The 21,423-nt window shown below is 43.4% G+C and overlaps 1 protein-coding gene and 1 pseudogene across 3 annotated transcripts; one reads left to right on the top strand and one right to left on the bottom strand.

The window, feature by feature from the left end:
- Positions 1 to 1,430: 1,430 nt before the first annotated feature.
- On the bottom strand, positions 1,431 to 6,259 carry LOC121465738 (N-acetyltransferase family 8 member 2-like). 3 transcript variants are annotated; one of them, XM_041679114.1, is made up of 4 exons: positions 6,036 to 6,259; positions 4,636 to 4,756; positions 4,387 to 4,525; positions 1,431 to 4,043 (listed from the first exon to the last, which is right to left on the bottom strand). In XM_041679114.1, exon 4 carries the CDS (start codon positions 3,969 to 3,971, stop codon positions 3,291 to 3,293), a length of 681 nt encoding a protein of 226 aa, XP_041535048.1. In that variant the 5' UTR covers positions 3,972 to 4,043; positions 4,387 to 4,525; positions 4,636 to 4,756; positions 6,036 to 6,259; the 3' UTR covers positions 1,431 to 3,290. The 3 variants fall into 3 exon arrangements, with proteins under 3 accessions (XP_041535048.1, XP_041535058.1, XP_041535066.1); XM_041679124.1 differs by lacking the exon at positions 6,036 to 6,259 and having other exon boundaries at positions 4,636 to 4,930; XM_041679132.1 differs by lacking the exons at positions 4,387 to 4,525; positions 4,636 to 4,756; positions 6,036 to 6,259 and adding an exon at positions 4,164 to 4,345.
- Positions 6,020 to 8,222, top strand: LOC121435928 (annotated as a pseudogene).
- Positions 8,223 to 21,423: the final 13,201 nt, after the last annotated feature.

The raw sequence follows: 21,423 nt of genomic DNA, 5'->3' as shown, positions 1-21,423 counted from the left end.
CATAGTCCCACAGTATGAAGGGTGTCTGCAGGTGGAGGAACTGGCTCTTGAGCCTTCCCTTCTTCAGTCCCTCCGTTCAGCTTTGAGTCTATGTCATGGTCAAAAACTTGCAGCTGAACTCCAAGGAGGCCAGGACTCAACAACATAATTTGTACTTCTCAGGCTTTGAAAAAACGACACAATTTATGTGAGGAATAGGCTCAGTGGGTTCTCATGCCTCTGTGGAGGGGACAAAATGCTCCGATTTATTCAACAACCCACTTCAAGCTACAGAGTTGAAGCTTCAGGTCCCTCTCAGGCCTGCACCGGTTCTTTCAGCGAACCCTGTCTGAATTTGTAAGTTATTCTCCTTAACATAGAATCCAAACTATTAATGCCTCAAGTTCCACAAGTCTAATATAGATGCCGAGGATAGAGATTCTGTTGAGAAAAGTAGGCTAGGCTTCACAGCCTGGCTGGTGCCTCCATTTGTGTCTTCACCGCTGTCCCTGGGGGAGGGGGGTGGAGTCATCCAGTCGGAGTCAAAGTGGCACAGCCACTGGCCCTGGACACAGCCATTCCATGATTAAGAAAACTGCCCACAGTTGTCGTAGCCCACTCTGACTTAGAGGTGCCACTCCCATACACACATACGCAGCCATCAGGACAGCATGGCCCCACCTTTGCATCGTTTAGGAAGAGATGGAGAAGCCTTAGGTGGATGTGGTTCAAGACCACTAAGAGAGGGCTCTTTGGCCCCTGCACAAGGCACTGTTCAGGTTGACATGTAAGGGCTGGTATTAGCCTTGGGGAATAAGGAGCTCCATGTCCCCTCTTCTAATCAGCAGACAATGCAGCCGCTGATGGTTGTGGAACAAAGAAATAACTCTCCATGGAAGCCAGGATACCTAAAGGAGGATTCTTCTCTGCTCACAGGCATCCTTTTGTCTGAGCTGAAGTGCAGTTGCTGAACCCATAATGATCATGGCAGGGGAGTGGGAGAAGAGGAGACTGTCAGTGGTCAGCAGTGTAGCTTGTTTGGAAGCTGCCCGCCCTGGAGCTGCTGTCATGTCCCTAGAGGAGAGGCAGGAGCTGGGGAAGGGAGGTCAAGGTGCAATTCTGATGGTGTTTTTCCAGGAATAGAGTCCCTAAGCAGGAGAGATCCCCAGAAATGAGCTGGAGAGTCACAGAGCTTTCCCAGGTGCCAGGACTCTCTGATTTCCTACTCTGGCAGTCTTTCCATCCTGGATCTGCTTGGCCTCTTTGCTCCTGTCATTTGGATCAAGTATGGCTTACCCAAGGGGGTACAACACGAAAGAAAACCCATCCTTTTTGTACCAATGTTAGTGTTTTTGTCTGATTTCCCCTGGGAATGACAACAAACATCTACTCACACTGGACAGGGCACCAGGAGAGACCAAAGGAACGATTTGGCCCAAGCCAAGTTTGATGAACCAGTTTATTGGAGGTACTTGCAGGAACATGGGAGAAGGATTATTTACAGGAGCAGGGGTGAGCCAGGCAGCTGCAGTAATTCAAAGTCAACCATTGCACGGGTAACAACATACAATATCCACAACAGTGGGGTTCCTAAGAGTCTTTTCTCTGCTAGGAAATGTTTACTGCCTAGGTGACTTTAGGGAGAGTTCACAAGAGCCCTTTCCTGAGTCTGTTGCATCTCTGTCAGGCCTCCACTGGAGAATGTTCCAATTCAGACCAAACACTCTGCCCACTCCAGATCTTAAATGTTTCTGTGCCCGCACCGACAGCTCTCCTAAGCCTTGAAACAGATGATATATACATTAATTTTTTCCATTTCTGACACAATACTGGGCTATATCAAAGGAAAGTATTCTCAGCAATTTGACAATTATGAGTTTCTGAAAAAAACACCACCCACTGTGAAAAGTCTCCTTCTTCTGAGGCTGGCACAGCAGCCACTTATGGGCATAAACACAAATGCTTGAAGGCAAGTTGACACGTTATACTTGCCTAATAACAAATAAACAATAGAGGAAGTCTCCTTACTGGGCCTATCACCTCCACAGCCACAGGACTTGATCTTGGCTTAGAGTACTCAGGAGGAGTCCGCCCTGTAGAACAGGCCTTACGTTTAATCAGAAAGCAGCTGTCTGCACTCATAAGGGCAGCATTGCCACACTGTGTACATCTTCCTGGCATGGAATAGTACGCCCGTGGATTCCAGAACCAAGCCAGACTGTCTGCAACAGTTCCCCCTCAGCAGCCTGCCTTGTCCTCTTGGCACTAGAAATTCAGCCAGCAGAGACGCTTCAGCTCACTCCCTGTTGGACTCCTTTAAGTCTGAGACAGAGGCATGCGATGTCTTTAGGAAGGAGTCCCTAGGTCAGGCATTCGACCAAAGGCAGAGGCAACAGCATTTATGTTGGACCTCAGCGCTTCTCCTTACAACAGTGCAGGGAGGCTCCCTCATCCAGCATGGAATTTCACCCAGCAACCTCACTATTGTGAGAGTACATTTGTTACAGCTCCTGGACTGTCATCTTATCTGTCTTTCTGGGGGTTTCTCTTCTCTGTAAGACACTTAGGGTTGAGCTTCTGAAATCTTTTTACAGAGGATAACCAGGATCACTGGAGGCCACTGCTGTGCAAATCAACCAAGGGCCACTTGGTTCTGGGATTCTTCTCTATGGTGACATATTCATGACACTTCCTGACTCCTTACCCTTCCCCTGCATCCATAAGGAATCAACACACCCAGGAGAGGTCATTCAAGATTGCTCTCGCTGCATCAGAGGTCCTCCTCCTCCCCTGGGCACAAAGGGGGCTTAGCAGTAAGTTAGGTGCTTCGCTGCTCCAGTTCTCACAGAACAACTGCCACCCTGAACCCTGACTGTGCCACACCTCTCGGGGAGGCTCCACTTCTGTGCAGGTCTTAGATTTTCCCCTAAGTGACAAGTTCAGTGTCCCAGGAAGTACTCTGCTCCCTCTGGGTTCAGTTTCGCCTCTCTGCAGAGGCTGAATCCTGATTGGGCTGCTGGAACTTGAGACCACCTAGCTGAAATTGAGAGCTAATGTTTCAACATAAAGTGTGTGCAGTATGGGCTCGGGTTGGCTTCGGTGCTGTATCATCACGGCACCAGGAAGGAAAAGGTGACACTTCAAAGGACAGAAAGGAACAGGGAGTCAAAACCTACAACTCACCTCCAGCAAGACTGGATCTGAGAGGAATGAAAAACGAGCTCGTGTGATTGGCAGCTGTAAACTACCAGGGTTTGCTGGTTCCTGCAGCACAGTGAACTGGAGCCTCACAGACAGACAAAGGAGAAGGATCACATCGGTGGTTCCCAATCAAAAGGGAGAGAGTAGGTGAAACGAAGGATAGAAAAAGACATTAACCTTGTGAATATGCTAATAAAGAACTCATCTGTCTTCCGGAAGCCCATGGCCTGGTAGAGAGCCAAAGCACTATACTGCACAATGCTGGTCTCAAGGACAACATCACTGTAGCCCTGGTCCCGTGCAAACTGGAGGACAGTTCTGACCAGTGCTTTCGCTATCCCCTGTCCACGATGTTGTGAGGACACAGACAGGCGAAAGAGTTGCAGCTGCTTCCTTCCTAATGGGGGATTCTTGACTGGCAGACAACCCACGATGCCCACCACCTGGTCCCCAGACTCAGCCACCCAGAAGGAGCCACGTGCATTCAGGTATGACTTAGTGATGTCAGCCATGTCTGCTTTCAAAGATGTAGACACATAGTTTCTCCAAAAAAGCCAGTCAAAGAGCCTCAGGCAAAGGAGTACAAAGAGGCAGCACACTGTGGCCAGGAGCCAGGAGCCATAAACCAGGACTATGGTCAGGAGTATCCCAAGTAAGGTCAGGAGAGTCTGGGGCAGTGTTAACATACGGCGGAAAGAAGCAGAGGAATGTTCTATCATGCCCCTGGAGAACAATTCCAGGGCCCTTTTGTGGTCCCTCTCCTGGTACTGGCGGATGTGATAAGGAGCCATGGGAGATCTGTGGCTCTCAAATATCAGTGATCACAGGAACAGCGAGACCTTCTTGCACAGCTTCCCTGAGCCCTGCAGGAGACAGAGGAAGCCATGTCAGTCCCCAAACCTTCCCAGCCTCCCAGAAACCAGGGAGACTCTACAGATGGCTGTGCCTCTCTCAACACCTAGGATGAAGAAGCACACTGCTACCTGAAGAAAGATCGGGTCAGTGTCACCAAGCAGCCCCTGCTTCTTCCTCTTCCTGCCATGTGACCCTGGGACATGTCCCTTGACCTCTGTGAGCCTGTGCGTCTTCATCTGTAGACCATGGTAAATCATCACCTGGTCTCTGGGTTGCTCTGAAGATTTACTACAGTAAGCTATGTGCAGACCTTCCCAGTCACACTCCTTATTTGATTACAAGTTATTTCACCTTGGATATTGGGGTACGCTGGAAAACTATGTTGTTCTGAGGGCTCTGTTTCCTCTTCAGGGTCCTGACACTGAACAGTCCTGTGTTCCCAGGCACAAGTATCAGCAGATCCTTTTTCCAGCAATTAGAAAGACTCAGTCTACAGAAAAGCAAAGCGTCAAAACAAAAACATTCCACTCATGGGTCCTCAGCAAGGGTGTGGGGCTCAAGACCCATAGAGATCCCAGCCCCAGCCCTCTGTCCTTTTACCTGGTACCACAGTTGCAAGAATATCCTGGATGGCCTCAGCTTCCAATGACACCCAGGAGAATGTACAGGGGCTGATGAGGCTTAGGGAGCAGATCTGGTCTGACACTTCATTAGCTGACTCCTGGTCAATCATAAACCAGAAGTCAAGGGCTGAACTGTGACATGGGAGGGGATCCTCATTTCCTCATCTCCAGATCTGCATGAACTTCACCTGGAGAGGAAGCTGGCTCTGGCTGGCCCAGAGTTCCTCACCATTGTGATGGCCTCTCTCTCCTCTCTGTCCCCTTCATATCACAGCATCTTTCCTCCCAGAACACTCTGCTCCCAGCCTGGTCCTTGACACACAGCTGCTGGGAGAGGTGTGTGCTCAGGACAAGCTGGCCTTCTCTTCTCTCTGAGCTCTGGCTGTTTTAGGACGATGGATCCTGATGGTCCAAACTGACCTGCTGCCCTCTCCTAACTATCATGCCCTCACTCAGCCACCATGTTTTGCTGGATGAGTCCTTCTCAGCCCCTGCATTGCTTGTCTAGATACTTGGCCCCACACAGTGCTCAGCTTTGTGAACTTGGCACCAAGACATCATACTTTTCAGGCAGATTAGCAGAGGATGTACCTCCACAAGTTAGGCAAGCGCACACAGAGGGGCACCCTTTTCTTGCAAGATCCCTTCAAGTAAGCTAGAGGGATTTAACCGGCTCAGGTGCAGTCCTGACTCTTTTTCCCTGGCTCAGACCAGAAGCTGCTTCTACTGATATTCACCCTATCCCCAACACCCCACTCCTCAACACACACACACACACACACACACACACACACACACACACCCTAATCAACTCAGTTCCCAGAAAAATGTCTCCCTTGGACTCGTGTGCTTTAGAATTGAGTCCATGCTGTCTAATAAAGAGATTCGGGACCCGCAGAGCCAGGTCATTGTCTCCCATTCACTTCCCCATGGCCACCCTTTCTTAAGAGTGGTATCTTGTGTCACTCGCTGCCCCCACAACGCCAAAGGCCCCCCGGGTTTTTACTCTAGGGTCCTCCCTTGGAAAACTCACTATATCAGGAATGCTTGTCATTGCTGAGGGTGTTCACTGACCCCAGACTCCAAGCACCTGAGGGGTTCTTTCTGTGTAAAACACTGTCCCCACTCCCCCACGTGGCTGCCTCCCTTCCCCACTAGAGAGAGTCCAGAAGGTTCTGGAAAAGGACAGTGAATCTTCCCTTGGTGAATACTATTCTTCATAAGAAGAACCTGAGGGCCTCTATTGAGAACCACGAGAACGACTAAGATCACAGGCACCACTCAGAACCTCATCTCCTCGTCCACCTGGTTCTCTTCCTGCCATCATCAACCCTGGCTCCGCTGTGAGGACGACTCCTCCCATGGAAGGTGCTCTACCTGGGGGGTGGTGGGAGAGGGAATTGGAGGCTTCCGGAAGTGGCGACTTGTTTGCCGGGGACGATCTTCCGGGGTTGAAGGTGAGTTCCGCTCTCAGGGCCTGGCGGGAAGAAATGCTCCTCCCGTCGTGCTGACACTTTTCTTGTGTGACAGCGCACAGATCTGGCCTGTTTGCAGAGCTCCCTCCAAGGCAGGGATAGGGAGCAGTGGGAGGGGTGCACGGCACAGCGCCTTCCGCTCCGCTCGCCTTCTCGCTCCGCGGCGCCCCCTGGAGGCAGTGCTCTGCTGAGGCAGGAGGACGGTGTCCAGGGCAGCCTGCAAGAGACACAGACAACTGGATCAGTGTTACCCTCTCACCGAGCGCACAATCATGTGTGTAAATGCGTCAGACCCACTGTCATTCTATCTATTCTCTTGGGTAGACTGCTGAACCGTGTCAGATATCTGTGGATACCCACAAAGGGTTTTGTCACTACAAACCGGGAATTTGCGATGAAAAGTCTACTGAAATTGTGTTTGACCATCATCTGAAGGGAAAACTAGTGTCTGAAAAAGAGGAAGAACGTGGCTGAGGAAGAAGGCAGCGTGGGAGTTGTTTCAGACATAGTAAACCCTGGTGCCTTGTTTTGTTTTGATATCAGGGGTTTTGAAAACTATCTCAGCAGTCAACACTTCAATTCTGATAGCACTGAAGAGGGTGGGAACAAATGCTACCTAAGATCTCAAATGGAAGACCATCGGGTTTCCCTGAACATGCTTCCGGAAATAATAAGTATAAGAAATCAAAAATATTGCGGACTGAGGGCTGGTGCGGTGGGTGAAGTTCTTGCCCAATAAGCCCAAGCAACAGGGCATAGATCCCCAGTACCAATACCAAGCTGAGCCTGTGGGAGGCAGAGTTCCAGATTCCAGAGCTAGATGCCTGGCCTAACTAGCTGAATTGTGAGCTCAGATTCAGCAGGAGACACCCTGCCTTAAAATACAAAGTGGGAAGTGTTGGGAGAAAACACCTGCCGTTAACCCCTGGCATCTGTGAACATGCACCCCTCTACACACGCCTGCACATTTGCTCATGTGCACACGCACACTGCACACAAACCCCAAAAGCTTTATAAATCTGTATTTTCATAATAATAGAGAAGAAAGGATGCTGTGTTGCTTATTAATAACCGGGCACTTATTTTTGGACTCTAATATTTACTTAGCCTGCAAGGTTAATCAGCTGATGACATTGTCATACATGTTTATCACTGGATTTTGTTCATATTCACTCCCTATGAAATTAAGAAATATTAATGCAATATTCAAATTATATGGGAAAATTAGTATGGGAGTATTTATTGAGAAAAAAGAATCAGGAGGTGCAAGTTTGTGCAAAATATAACAAGAAATGGTAGATGCAAGCATTCTGTCCATTATCCATTAAGTTTGGCTGTGTAGTGATATAATATGAGAATATCTCTTACTTTCTAAGAGAATGAAACTTTTGCTGGGCCTCACAGTCAGAGTTAATAATGTACCTCGAGGTCACTCAGGACCACCATTCTATGTGTACTCAAACTGTTTCACCTGCCTTTAAGAGAACAGTGTGTTTCTAAGCCAGCACTCCCTAAGGACAAGGCTAAGTTCAGTTCCAGCACCAAGACTGTGAAGAGCCTGGCATCTCTCAGCTGCTGCCCGAGCTGGAGATGAACTCAGATCTCAAGGGGCAGCTGGCAGAACTCAACATTACCATGGCAAGAAAATCAAAGTTCGTGGTGGCCAGGAAGCTGTTCTAATTTTTTTTCTTTGCCAGTTCCTTAGCTGAAATCATCCCAGAAAATCCAAGTTGGGCGAGCTTGTGAATTGGAGAAAAGGTTTAGCGGGAAACACATTGTCTTTGCAGATCAGAGGAGCAGTCTGCCCAAGCCAGCTCAAAAAGCCATACGGAAAATAAACAAACACCCCCAGAAGCCACACACTGACAGCAGTGCATAACATCATCCTTGAGGACTGGGTCTTCCCACGTGAAATTGTGGGTAAGAGGATTCCTGTGAAGCTGGATTGCAACTGGCTCATACAGGTTTATTCAGATAAAGTTAGAAAAATATGGCAGACAAGGTGGAAGCTTTCTCTGGCGTGTTTAAGAAGCTCACGAGCAAGGATGTTAATTTTGAATCCCCAGATTTTTGCTTGCAAAGAAAATGACTGGGGTCCCTGCTCCTGTGCTCAGAGGATCCAGACAGGTAAGTGAGTGGCCCAGTGGCCCATCAGTCCCAGGGAACTGAGTACAGGCCCCCTCCAACTCACTAAGCTCTCTGGCCATCCAGCGGGGTGTTTCCTGTCTGCTGGCTCTCTTTGGCATATTACAGCCTGCCCCCAAGGACCCCTTTTTATATGTGAGGTCCTTGAATCCCCCAACTCAGCCTGCTCCAGTGCTGAGAGGTTGGGGAGCCAGTGGGAGGGTCCTTGCCACTGGAGCTTCTTTTTCTACCCCACCCTGCGTCCCAAGCCTGCCTTTTTGTCTGTGAGGTCCTTGGAGCCAGGCAAGAGGTCCCTGCTCCTGTGCTGAGAGGATCCAGACAGGAAGAGATGGGCAGGCACCAATGCAAGAATTCCTCCAACAACCTGAAAAGCAACATGATAACAGCAGAATCCAGTGAACATGAAACAGGAAGTCTCGAACACCCTAACCCAGAAGAAGTAGAAGAAATCGACTTTAAACACAACCTTATGAAAATAATTGAGACCCTTAAACAGGAAGTGAAAAACTCCTTTAAAGAAATGGAAGAGAAGACAAACAAAAAGTTAGAAGAAATTAATAAGTCCCTCAAAGATACCCAAGAAAACCAAGAAAAAGCAATCAAACAGGTAAAGGAAACAGTTCACAACTTGAAGACTGAAATGGAAGTAATGAAGAAAACACAAACCCAGAGATGGCTGGACATGGAAAATCTGGGTAAACAAACAGGAAATACAGAGACCAACAGAATATAAGAGATAGAAGAAAGAATCTCAGTCGCTGAGGATACAATAGAGGAAATAAACTCATTGATCAAAGAAAACAGCAAATCCAACAAATTCTTAACTCAAAACATCCAGGAAATCTGGGATATCATGAAAAGACCAAACCTGAGAATAATACGGGTAGTAGAAGAGGAAGAATTCCAGCTAAAAGTCCAGAAAATATATTCAACAAAATTATAGAAGAAAACGTTCCCAACCTAAAAAAGGATATTTCTATGAAGGTAAAAGAAGCTTACAGAACACCAAATAGATTGGATCAAAAAAAAAATCCCGTCGCCATATAATAAAACACAAAACATATAGAATAAAGAAAGAATACTTCGAGCTGCAAAGAAAAAGTATACTTTATATGTCAAGTAACATATAAAGGTAAACCTATCAGAATTATACCTGACTTCTCAATGGAAACCATGAAAGCTAGAAGGTCTTGGATAGATGATCTGCAGCCACTAAGATACCATGGATGCAAGCCCAGACTACTATACCCAGCAAAGCTTTCTTTCACCATTGATGGAGAAAACAAGATATTCCACGACAAAAACAGATTTAAACAATACATATCCACAAACCCAGCCTTACAGAAAGTACTAGAAGGAAAACCTTAACTGAAGGAAGCCAACAACACCCACAATAGCACAGACATCTGACAACCCTCCACCAACACAACTCAAAGAAGGGAAACACACAAACACTACAACCATTAAAAAAAAAATAACCGGAGTTAACAACCACTGGTCATTAATATCACTTAATATCAATAGACTCATTTCACCTATAAAAAGGCACAGGTTAAGAGAATGGATACAAAAACAGGACCCAACATTCTGCTGTTTACAAGAAACACACCTCAACCTCAAAGGCAGACACTACCTCAGAGTAAAGGGTTGGGAAAAGGTTTTCCAAGCAAACAGACCTAAGAAACAAGCAGGTGTGGCTATCCTGATATCTAACAAAATTGATTTCAAACTAAAATCAGTCAGAAGAGATGGAGGATACTTTATACTCATACTAGGAACAATTCATCAAGATGAAGTCTCAATCCTGAATATCTATGCCCCAAATATAAAAGTGCCAACATATGTAAAAGAAACTTTATTACAACTCAAATCATACATCAAACCCCACACACCAATAGTAGGAGATTTCAACACTCCTCTCTCACCAATGGACAGTTCAACAAGACAGAAACTTAACAGAGAAATAAGAGAACTAACAGATGTAATGAATCAAATGGACTTAACAAACATTTACAGAACATTCCACCTAAACAGGAAAGAATATACCATTTTCTCAGAACCTCATGGAACCTTCTCAAAAATTGATTGCATTCTCTGTAACAAAGCAATCATCTACAGATACAAAAAAAAAATGGGAACAACCACCTATGTCTTATCAGATCACCATGGAGTAAAACTAGAATTTAACAACAATTCCACTCCCAGAAAGCCTACAAACTTATGGAAACTGAACAGTCAACTACTGAACCACCCTTGGGTCAAGGAAGAAATAAAGAAAGAAATTAAAGCCTTCCTTGAATTCAACGAAAATGAAAATACAACATACCCAAACCTATGGGACACTATGAGAGCAGTGCTAAGAGGAAAGCTCATAGCACTAAGGGCCCACTTAAAGAAAACAGAGAAAGCTCACATTAGAGACTTAACACCACAGCTGAAAAATCTAGGGAAAAAAAGAAGCAGATTCACCCAGGAGGAGTAGAAGACTGGAAATAATCAAACTGAGGGCTGAAATCAACAAAATAGAAACACAGAAAAGAGCTGGTTCTTTGAGAAAATCAACAAGATTGACAAACCTCTATCCAAATTAATCAAAAGGTGGAGAGAGAACACTCAAATTAATAAGATCAGAAATGAAAAGGGAAACATAACAACAGACACTGAGGAAATCAGAGAATCGTTAGGGTTTACTACAAAAGCCTGTACTCCACAAAATTGGAAAATGTAAAAGAAATGGACATTTTTTTAGATAAATACCATATACCAAAATTAAATCAAGACCAGGTGAACAGTTTAAATAGACCTATAAGTCGCGAGGAAATAGAAGCTGTCATTAAAAAAAACCTTCAAAAAAAAAAAAGTCCAGGAACAAATGGTTTTAATGTAGAATTCTACCAGAACTTCCAAGAAGAGCTAATTCCTATACTCCTTAATGTGTTCCACATAATAGAAGCAGAAGAGTCATTGTCAAACTCTTTTTTTATTTTAATTGTATTTTATTTTAGTATATTAATTGTACAAAATGATGACTTTTCATGTGAATTTTCACTCATACATTATATACTGTCAAACTCTTTTTATGAAGCTACAGTTACCCTGATACCAAAACCACACAAATAATCAACCAAGAAAGAGAATTACATACCAATCTCACTCATGAGCATCGATGCAAAAATTCTCAATAAAATACTGACAAACCGAATCCAAGAACACATCAAAAAAATTCATCCATTATGATCAAGTAGGCTTCATCCCAGAGATGCAGGGCTGATTCAACATACAAAAATCTATCAATGTAATCCATTATATAAATAAACTGAAAGAAAAACCCCATATGATCATTTCATTAGATGCTGAAAAAGCATTTGACAAAATTCAACACCCCTTTATGATTAAGGTCTTAGAGAGATTAGGGATACAAGGTTCATATCTGAATATAATAAAGCAAATATACAGCAAGCTGACAGCCAACATCAAATTAAATAGAGAGAAACTCAAAGCGATTCCACTAAAATCAGGAACAAGACAAAGCTGTCCACTCTTTCCATGTCTCTTCAATGTAGTGCTTGAAGTTCTAGGAATAGCAATAAGACAACACAAAGAAATCAAGGGGATTTGAATTGGAAAGGAACAAGTTAAACTTTCATTATTTGCAGATGATATGATAGTGTACATAAGCGACCCCAAAAAGTCTATTGGAGAACTCCTACAGCTGATAAACACCTTCAGTGGTGTGGCAGGATACAAGATCAACTCAAAAAAAAATCAGTGGCCTTCCTATACACAAAGGATAAAGAAGCAGAGGGGGAATCAAAGAAACATCACCTTTCATGATAGCCACAAATAGCATAAACTATCTTGGGGTTAACACTAACCAAGGAAGTGAAAGATCTATTTGACAAGAATTTTAAGTCTTTGAAGAAAGAAACTGAAGAGGATACCAGAAAAATGGAAGGATTTCCCATCCTCTTGAATTGGTAGGATCAACATAGTAAAAATGGAATTCTACCAAAGGCAATATATAGATTCAATGCAATCCCCATCAAAATCCCAACAAAATTCTTCACAGACCTTGAGAAGACAATAATCAACTTTATATGGAAAAACAAAAAACCCAGGATAGCCAAAACAATCCTATACAATAAAGGAACTTCCGGAGGCATTACCATCCCTGACTTCAAATTCTATTACAGAGATACAATAATGAAAACAGCTTGGTATTGGCATAAAAACAGAAACATTGACCAATGGAATTGAATCGAAGACCCAGATATTAATCCACAAACCTATGAACACCTGATTTTCGACAAAGAAGCTAAAATTATACAATGAAAGAAAGAAAGCATCTTTAACAAGTGGTGCTGGGGGCCGGGCGATGGTGGCGCATGCCTTTAATCCCAGCACTCGGGAGGCAGAGGCAGGCGGATCTCTGTGAGTTCGAGACCAGCCTGGTCTACAGAGCTAGTTCCAGGACAGGCTCCAAAGCCACAGAGAAACCCTGTCTCGAAAAAACAAACAAACAAACAAACAAACAAACGGTGCTGGTACAACCAGATGTCAACCTGTAGAAGAATGAAAATAGATCCATACCTATCAGCATGCACAAAACTCAAGTCCAAATGGATTAAAGACCTCAATATAAATCTGACCACACTGAACCTGATAGAAGAGAAAGTGGGAAGTAGCCTGCAATACATGGGTACAGGAGACCACTTCCTACGTATAACCCCAGTAGCACAGACAATAAGAGCAACAATGAATAAATGGGACCTTCTGATACTGAGAAGCTTCTGTAAAGCAAAGGACACAGTCATTAAGACAAAAAGGCAACCCACTGAATGGGAGATCTTCACCACCCCCACATCAGACAAACGTCTGATCTCCAAAATATATAAAGAACTTAAGAAAATAGACATTAAAATTCTAAGTAACCCAATTAAAAAATGGGGCACTAAACTGAACAGAGAATTCTCAACAGAAGAAGTTCAAATGGCCAAAAGATACTTAAGGACATGTTCAACGTCTTTAGCGATCAGGGAAATGCAAATCAAAACAACTTTGAGATACCATTTTACACCTGTCAGAATGGCTAAAATCAAAAACACCAATGATAACCTATGCTAGAGAGGATGTAGACTAAAGGGAACACTCTTCCATTGCCGGTAGGAATGCGAACTTGTACAACCACTTTGGAAATCAGTGTGGCGGTTTCTCAGAAAATTGGGAATCAACATACCTCAGGATCCAGCAATTCCACTCTTGGAAATTATACCCAAGAGATGCCCAATCATACTACAAAAGCATTTGTTCAACTATGTTCATAGCAGCATTATTTGTAATAGCCAGAACCTGGAAACAACCTAGATGGCCCTCAATGGAAGAATGGATAAAGAAAGTATGGCACATCTACACATTAGAGTAGTACTCAGCGGTAAAAAGCAATGACATCTTGAATTTTGCATGCAAATGGATGGAAGTAGAAAACACTACTCTGAGTGAGATAACCCAGGCCCAAAAATGTGAATATGGATTGTATGTTGAAATAAGAGCAGCGGGGCTGCATCCCCGGCACCCGGCCTAGCTTTACCCGAAATAATTACATGGACACTGTATTCTTTTAAACACCGCTTGGCCCATTATATCTAGCCTCTTCTAGGCTAGCTCTCGCACCTGGACTAGCCCATTTCTAATAATCTGCTGTAGCCCACGAGCTAGCTTACCAGGAATGATCTTAACCTGCGTCTGCCTGGAGTGGGAGAATCATGGCGACTCCCTGACTCAGCTTCTTTCTCCCAGCATTCTGTTCTGTTTACTCCACCCACCTATGTTTTAACCTATGAGGGCCAAAGCAGTTTCTTTATTGCTTAACCAATGAAATCAACAGATTGATATACGACACTCCCCCATCAATTGTACTCGCTCATTGGTGGATTCTAGCCATAAACAAAGGACATCGAGCTTATAGGTCATGATCCTAGAGAAGCTAAGGTGAACCCAAACAAAAACATATATAGATCCTCCTGGAAATTGGAAGCAGACAAGATCACCAGGCAAAAGTCAGAAGCATGGGGGTGGGGTACGGGGAAGGGGAGAGGGGGAGAGAGAAGGGAAAAGGGGAGGCTTGGGGAGAGCTTGGGGGAGTGGGATGGTTGAGATGGAGGGCAGATATGGGAGCAGGGAAGAAGATATCTTAATTAAGGGAGGCAGTGTGGGGTTGGCAAGAGGCTTGACTCTAGAGGGGTCCCAGATGGCCACAGGGATGTCCCCAGCTAGGACCCTGGGCAGTGGAGGAGAGGGGGCCTGAACTAGCCTTGTCCCGTAGTCAGACTGATGGCTAGCTTGAATATCACCATTGAACCTTCATCAGGCAACAGATGGAGATAGAGGCAGAGACCCACATGGGAGCACTGGTCTGAGCTCCCAAGGTCCAGTTGAAGAGCAGAAGGAGGGAGAATATGATCAAGGAAGTCAGGACCATGAGGGCATGATCCACCCACTGAGACAGTGTGCTTGAACTAATGGGAGTTCACAAAGGTCAACTGGAATGGGACTGAATGGGCATGGGATCAAACTGAACCCTCTGAATGTGGCTGACAATTGGGGCAGACTGAGAAGACAATGATAATGGCACTGGGATTTGTCTCTATGGCATGTACTGGCTTTTTGGGATCCTAGTCTATTTGGATGCACACCTTCCTAGGCATGGATGTAGCAGGAAGTGCCTTGGACTTCCCACAGGGCAGGGTATCCTGCCTTCTCTTAGGACTGAAGGGGGAGGGTAGGAAGGTGAGTGGGGTAGTGGGAGGAAAGCGGGTGGAGGGGAGGAAGTAGAAATTTTGATTCCTAGTATTAATAAAGTAATAAAAAAGAAAATGACTGGATAAAGTGTCATTCAAAATTAGAGAGAGGTGGGGAGGGAGAGAGAGAGAACAATGTAATACTCATCCTTACTGGCCTTGGGTTTCCCATGAAATCACCTTGCACAGCCTGAACTACTGTATTGCTGCAATCTTAAGTCATATATTCTTCCATGCCCTTGACCTGGATAATGCATCTGTATCATTGGATGAAAGCAACAAATATAAAAGTTGAAAGCAGCATTTATGGGTATTGTTTATCAAAACAATGTTGTTTGTTATCTGGGTCAGCTGAGATCAGGTAGAAACAGACTTAATCATGAAACAGTGATTCTCAACCTGTGGGGGATAAGCATTGGAAAACACATACTTCCGATGGTCTTATGAACTGAGAAACTGCTCAGTAGCAAAATTATAGTTATGAAGTAGCAACAAAATAAATTGATGGTTGAGAGTTCCTAAGACCATTGGAAATCCGTGTTTTCTGAAGGTAGTGTGCGACCCACATGTTGAGAATCACTGCAGTGTTAAGGATTCCATACCTTCCCTGTATATTGAGCTTTCTATGCTGTTCAATACAGAGAGAGTTAAGTCCTTTTTGAGGGGCACACACAGACACACATAGCTCATACAACAGGCATACACACAATCAACAGCCACACATAGACAGAAGACACAGACAGGACAGATTCACAAGAAAGCTCCAGGCAGCAGAGATCCAGACTTATGCAACAAGAAAACGGGACAGACGACATGGGGAGCAGGAAGAAGAGAATTCAAATCCAGATTTCATCATGGATAAATGACTCCAGGGGAAGTGCTTTTGTTTCCTTTCCTAATGTGACACCTATGCATTATCTGTAACTATGAGTTAATCACTAATGTGTATGCTCCATGCAGGGTGGGAGAGGTGGGTAAAAGCAATGCTGCTCTTCTAGACAGCCTGAGTTGCACTCCCAGCACACACATGCTGGCTCAAAACTGAAGAGGGATGCTAAAAAGAAATCCCACACTAGCTCAGAATTGAGTACAATAAAGGATTATTTATTTAGGGGTAGACTCACAGCTCACAGTCCTCTGCTCAAATGGGGAACAGCAACCATTCCAGCAGCTGGAAAGAGAGAGGGAGCACTTTACATTGGCATTTATAGCATAAGAGGCCACACACAAGTGGGCTGGTAACATAAAGGCTGCTGACTGAAGGAGTTCCTACAGCACCTCCCCCTTTAGCTTAAATAAGAGAGCTCTAAGCCTAATACAACATTATATACAATAAGAACAAGAATCAAGTATAAGATTTAGAATTACAACCAGCATAAATAATATCAAACAAGAAATGCGATAAATGTTTCAATAATGATCCTATCCTAAAGAGTCTAAGACTTTTATTATAAATACCCTGGCCAATTCATGAGAGGAAAGTAACTATCACTATTTAGTCTTCAACCCCACTGAAGACCTGAGAAGGGAAATAATATTACTTGAGTAAGAGAGAAGTGCAATCAAGCAACTTCCAAAATGTGCAACTAATGACAGAGACAACTGGGCAATCACCCAAAGTCTCATTTGCAACATTGGAGCAACCAACTTTGGCTAAGGCCTAGAGTAACTGACTGACCATTTTCAGAGGCAGGAAAGTTTTCAAAATTGTCTTACCCTGTCTTGGCAGGATTTGACAGTCTTTTTCCTTGTATCCTGCTTGTCCTGTCCAGACATTGTGGATTTTGCCACTGATCGAGATATTGGCAGTTGCTTATCCAAAGGCCAGTTTTGACAAGAAGAAAACAAGCTCCAAGTGGAGTGTCGCAGTGGTCAACATTCTCCCGGGAATAGAATGGTGCTCCCAGTAGCAATCCTGTCTCATGTCAACAAAACCTAAGTTATTTAAATGCCATCTTCTACAGATCTTTGAAGTATTTGAAGGTTACATATCTATTTAGAATACAATCTCTATGTATCTAAAGAACCTTATTAGTCTAACTATAAATATGACAAACATGGATGACTATTGACCTATAATTCTTAATACCTATATAGCTTAAATACTAAGACTTCATATTAGAGTATTAAACAAACTTTAAACAACTGTGCAACAAATGAGGATGTTGAACTCAAAATGTAAACAATGTATAAGTATCTTGATCAGGGGTAGAAACATATATTGCAATATGATAAATATATCCTAAAATTGTATCAATATACAAAATGTCTTAAGCAAAGGTAGAAGCTTGCATACATACAATATGACAAAATAACTTTGCCTAGATGTACAAATATTATAGACAAAAATAGGAACATATTTAATATAATTTAAATTTGTAACAATATGCAACAATCTATACCAATGTAAATTGCCTGTAAATAATAGCTCACAAGTATTCACTCTATTAGTCACTATTATTATTAGTAAGCTCACACTAATCTATTATCCTATCCAATTTCCCTCTTTTTAAAAAAAAACGATCCCTGAACCTATATAATTTCCATCCCAACCCCCAACCCTATACCAATTATAATCAACCCCTAATTGATGTCCCTAAACATGAGGACTAACTTTGTTGTCATCATCTTCTAGAATTACGTCCAACTGACATGGGGGTGATGTTGTTTCTATGGGATCCTGTGAAAGTAAAATGATGGTTAAGTTTCAAGGCTACTGTCTGATATAATTGCAAATAGTCTTTGAGTATTTGGTAGAGTTTTTCTGAGGATTCTATTTGTAGTTCTGGCCAGAACATTGTAAAAAGGTGCACCATTTCAGCTAACCAAATTGGAACAATCTTGAGCAGCTGGTACCCAAAACAGATCTTATAATGGAGCTATCAGCATCATGATGTGGGACCCCCATCTTCTTCCTGGAAGCTTCAACTATTGCTGCAGGAAAATGTATTGCTCATTGTGAAAAATGTAACATCATTTATACAGACATATATTCAATGAAAGGCATGATAGAGATAAAAAGAAGTATGGAGAAAAATAATTTTTTTCTAATTCTTTTTCTTTCTGTTCCATACCAGATAGCTCCTGACATGAGATAAAAACTCTGAAATTTTCTTTTAACAACATGCTTGAATTTAGACAAGAACTGAGCCATTGTTTGTTGTAATATGAGTGGCGGAGCTGCGTCCCCAGCACCCCGGCCACCTGCTAGCTTATGCCCCGAAATAATTACATGGAAACTGTATTATTTTAAACACTGCTTGGCCCACTAGCTCTAGCCTCTTACAGGCTAATTCTCATATTTTGCCTAACCCATTTCTAATAATCTGTGTAGCAACAGTCCTACCGGGAAAGATTCAGCATGTCTGACCTGGCGGCTTGCTCCATCGCCATCTGCCTCAGAGAGCAGAGCTATCACATCTGCCCAGGAGAGGGGAGCATGGCGTCTCTGAGCTCACTTTCTCTTCCTCTTCCTCCCAGCATTCTGTTCTGTTTACTCCACCCACCTATGTTCTAACCAATAAAATGGGCCAAGGCAGTTTCTTTATTTTTTAACCAGTGACCTTCCTCCATCAATTGTTCAACTCCAAAACCAGCTTTGACTTTTAAGTGAGTCATAACTATTATTATAGTAGGTAGTATATATAAAAAATTCTTACCTTCAGATGACCTATCCTCATAAGTCACAATTCTCTTTGTTTGGTGATCTTATCTGGATAATTATCTTTTCCTCTTTAGGCTTCTAGATGTCCAGGGTCTCTTGACTTTTTGAAGATGAGTATTTTCCTGCAAAGACAAGAACAGAATCCTGCCCCGACTCTTATAAGGTTTCCCTACCACCTGATTGGTTGTCACCTTTGTGGATGAACTGTCATATCTCTTTATCAAGAGGTTTCTTTTTTCAAAGAGAATCTTTATTAATTTTGATGGTGTCCATAACTTTTTTTCTCCTTTGGAAACAAGAGCAAAACCCCTTCCCAAACACAGCACATCTCCTAGCTTCCATTGTGAGGTCAGCACATCCTTAAATAAATGGGCTGATTTAATTCAGAAGTTTTTCTATAATCCAATGTCTGTCTGCTGCTGTTGTTCCTTTCTCATTAGCGTCAAGAAAACTCAAGGTTAATAAAGCATTAAGCAATCTATTTGTGGGGGTATTTTCCATCCCTTTCTGTCTGTATAATATGTCCTTTATAGTTTGGTTTGATATTTCTGTAACTGTCTGACATGTAGGATACTTTGGTATGTATACCTGTAATATGCTTTATATTATAATAAGAAAAAAACTGTTTCATTTACTTAGAGACACATGACGGACCATTATCTGTCATTATTTGTGCAGGTATACCCATGATGGCCATAACGTGTAATAAATGCATGATTACTGAATTGGTCTTTTCTGAGCTCAAGGCACTTGCCCATTGAAAACCTGAATAAGTATCAATGGTTTGGTGTACATATTTCAATTTTCCAAAATCTGCAAAGTAGAATACATCCATCTTCCAGATTTGAGTACCCTTTGGGTTACTCGCTGCAGGTAGTGGGTTTTTATTATAGAAAAAAACAAGTAGGTCATCTCTTTGTAATCTGCTTAGCTTGTTGCCATGTACTAGAAAACTCTTTTTGTAAACCTTTGCTACTGACAGGATGTTTTCCATGAAATTCTGAGGTCTTCAACATACTTCCAATTAATAATCAATCAATTTCTGCCTTACCTTGTGCTAGAGGACCTCGCAGACCCATATTGGATCAAATGTGTGTTATATATATGGGACAAGGCCTATTCCTGATATCTTGAACCTGTATGAATAATGAATTCAAAGCTGTAAAATCTATTATAAATTCAACGGTTTCACTATTCAAGACAAGTCTTTCTGCATATGGTGAATCAGTAACTATACTGAGAGGTTCTTTCCAATCAAAAGAATTGCAAATATTCCTTTCCCTTCTCCTGGAAAGGGCTCTTTGGCCCCGCAAAAGGCACTGTTCAGGTGGGCATGTAAGGGCTGGTATTAGCCTTGGGGAATAAGGAGCTCCATGTCCCCTCTTCTAATCAGCAGACAATGCAGCAGCTGATGGTCGTGGAACAAAGAAATAACTCTCCATGGAAGCCAGGATACCTAAAGGAGGATTCTTCTCTGCTCACAGGCATCCTTTTGTCTGAGCTGAAGTGCAGTTGCTGAACCCATAATGATCATGGCAGGGGAGTGGGAGAAGAGGAGACTGTCAGTGGTCAGCAGTGTAGCTTGTTTGGAAGCTGCCCGCCCTGGAGCTGCTGTCATGTCCCTAGAGGAGAGGCAGGAGCTGGGGAAGGGAGGTCAAGGTGCAATTCTGATGGTGTTTTTCCAGGAATAGAGTCCCTAAGCAGGAGAGATCCCCAGAAATGAGCTGGAGAGTCACAGAGCTTTCCCAGGTGCCAGGACTCTCTGATTTCCTACTCTGGCAGTCTTTCCATCCTGGATCTGCTTGGCCTCTTTGCTCCTGTCATTTGGATCAAGTATGGCTTACCCAAGGGGGTACAACACGAAAGAAAACCCATCCTTTTTGTACCAATGTTAGTGTTTTTGTCTGATTTCCCCTGGGAATGACAACAAACATCTACTCACACTGGACAGGGCACCAGGAGAGACCAAAATTGGGAACGATTTGGCCCAAGCCAAGTTTGATGAACCAGTTTATTGGAGGTACTTGCAGGAACATGGGAGAAGGATTATTTACAGGAGCAGGGGTGAGCCAGGCAGCTGCAGTAATTCAAAGTCAACCATTGCACGGGTAACAACATACAATATCCACAACAGTGGGGTTCCTAAGAGTCTTTTCTCTGCTAGGAAATGTTTACTGCCTAGGTGACTTTAGGGAGAGTTCACAAGAGCCCTTTCCTGAGTCTGTTGCATCTCTGTCAGGCCTCCACTGGAGAATGTTCCAATTCAGACCAAACACTCTGCCCACTCCAGATCTTAAATGTTTCTGTGCCCGCACCAACAGCTCTCCTAAGGCTTAGAATAGATGATATATACACAATTTTTTCCATTTCTGACACAATACTGAGCTATATCAAAGGAAAGTATTCTCAGCAATTTGACAATTATGAGTTTCTGAAAAAACCACCACCCACTGTAAGAAGTCTCCTTCTTCTGAGGCTGGCACAGCAGCCACCTATGGGCATAAACACAGACGCTTGAAGGCAAGTTGACACGTTATACTTGCCTAATAACAAATAAACAATAGAGGAAGTCTCCTTACTGGGCCTATCACCTCCACAGCCACAGGACTTGATCTTGGCTTAGAGTACTCAGGAGGAGTCCACCCTGTAGAACAGGCCTTACGTTTAATCAGAAAGCAGCTGTC

This window comes from Microtus oregoni, unplaced genomic scaffold (genome assembly GCF_018167655.1).
Source record: "Microtus oregoni isolate MIOR12 unplaced genomic scaffold, Mior012 000002F_ref0000024, whole genome shotgun sequence".
In the NCBI taxonomy this organism is placed as follows: Eukaryota; Metazoa; Chordata; class Mammalia; order Rodentia; family Cricetidae; genus Microtus; species Microtus oregoni.
This window is presented reverse-complemented; position numbering and strand designations above follow the sequence as displayed.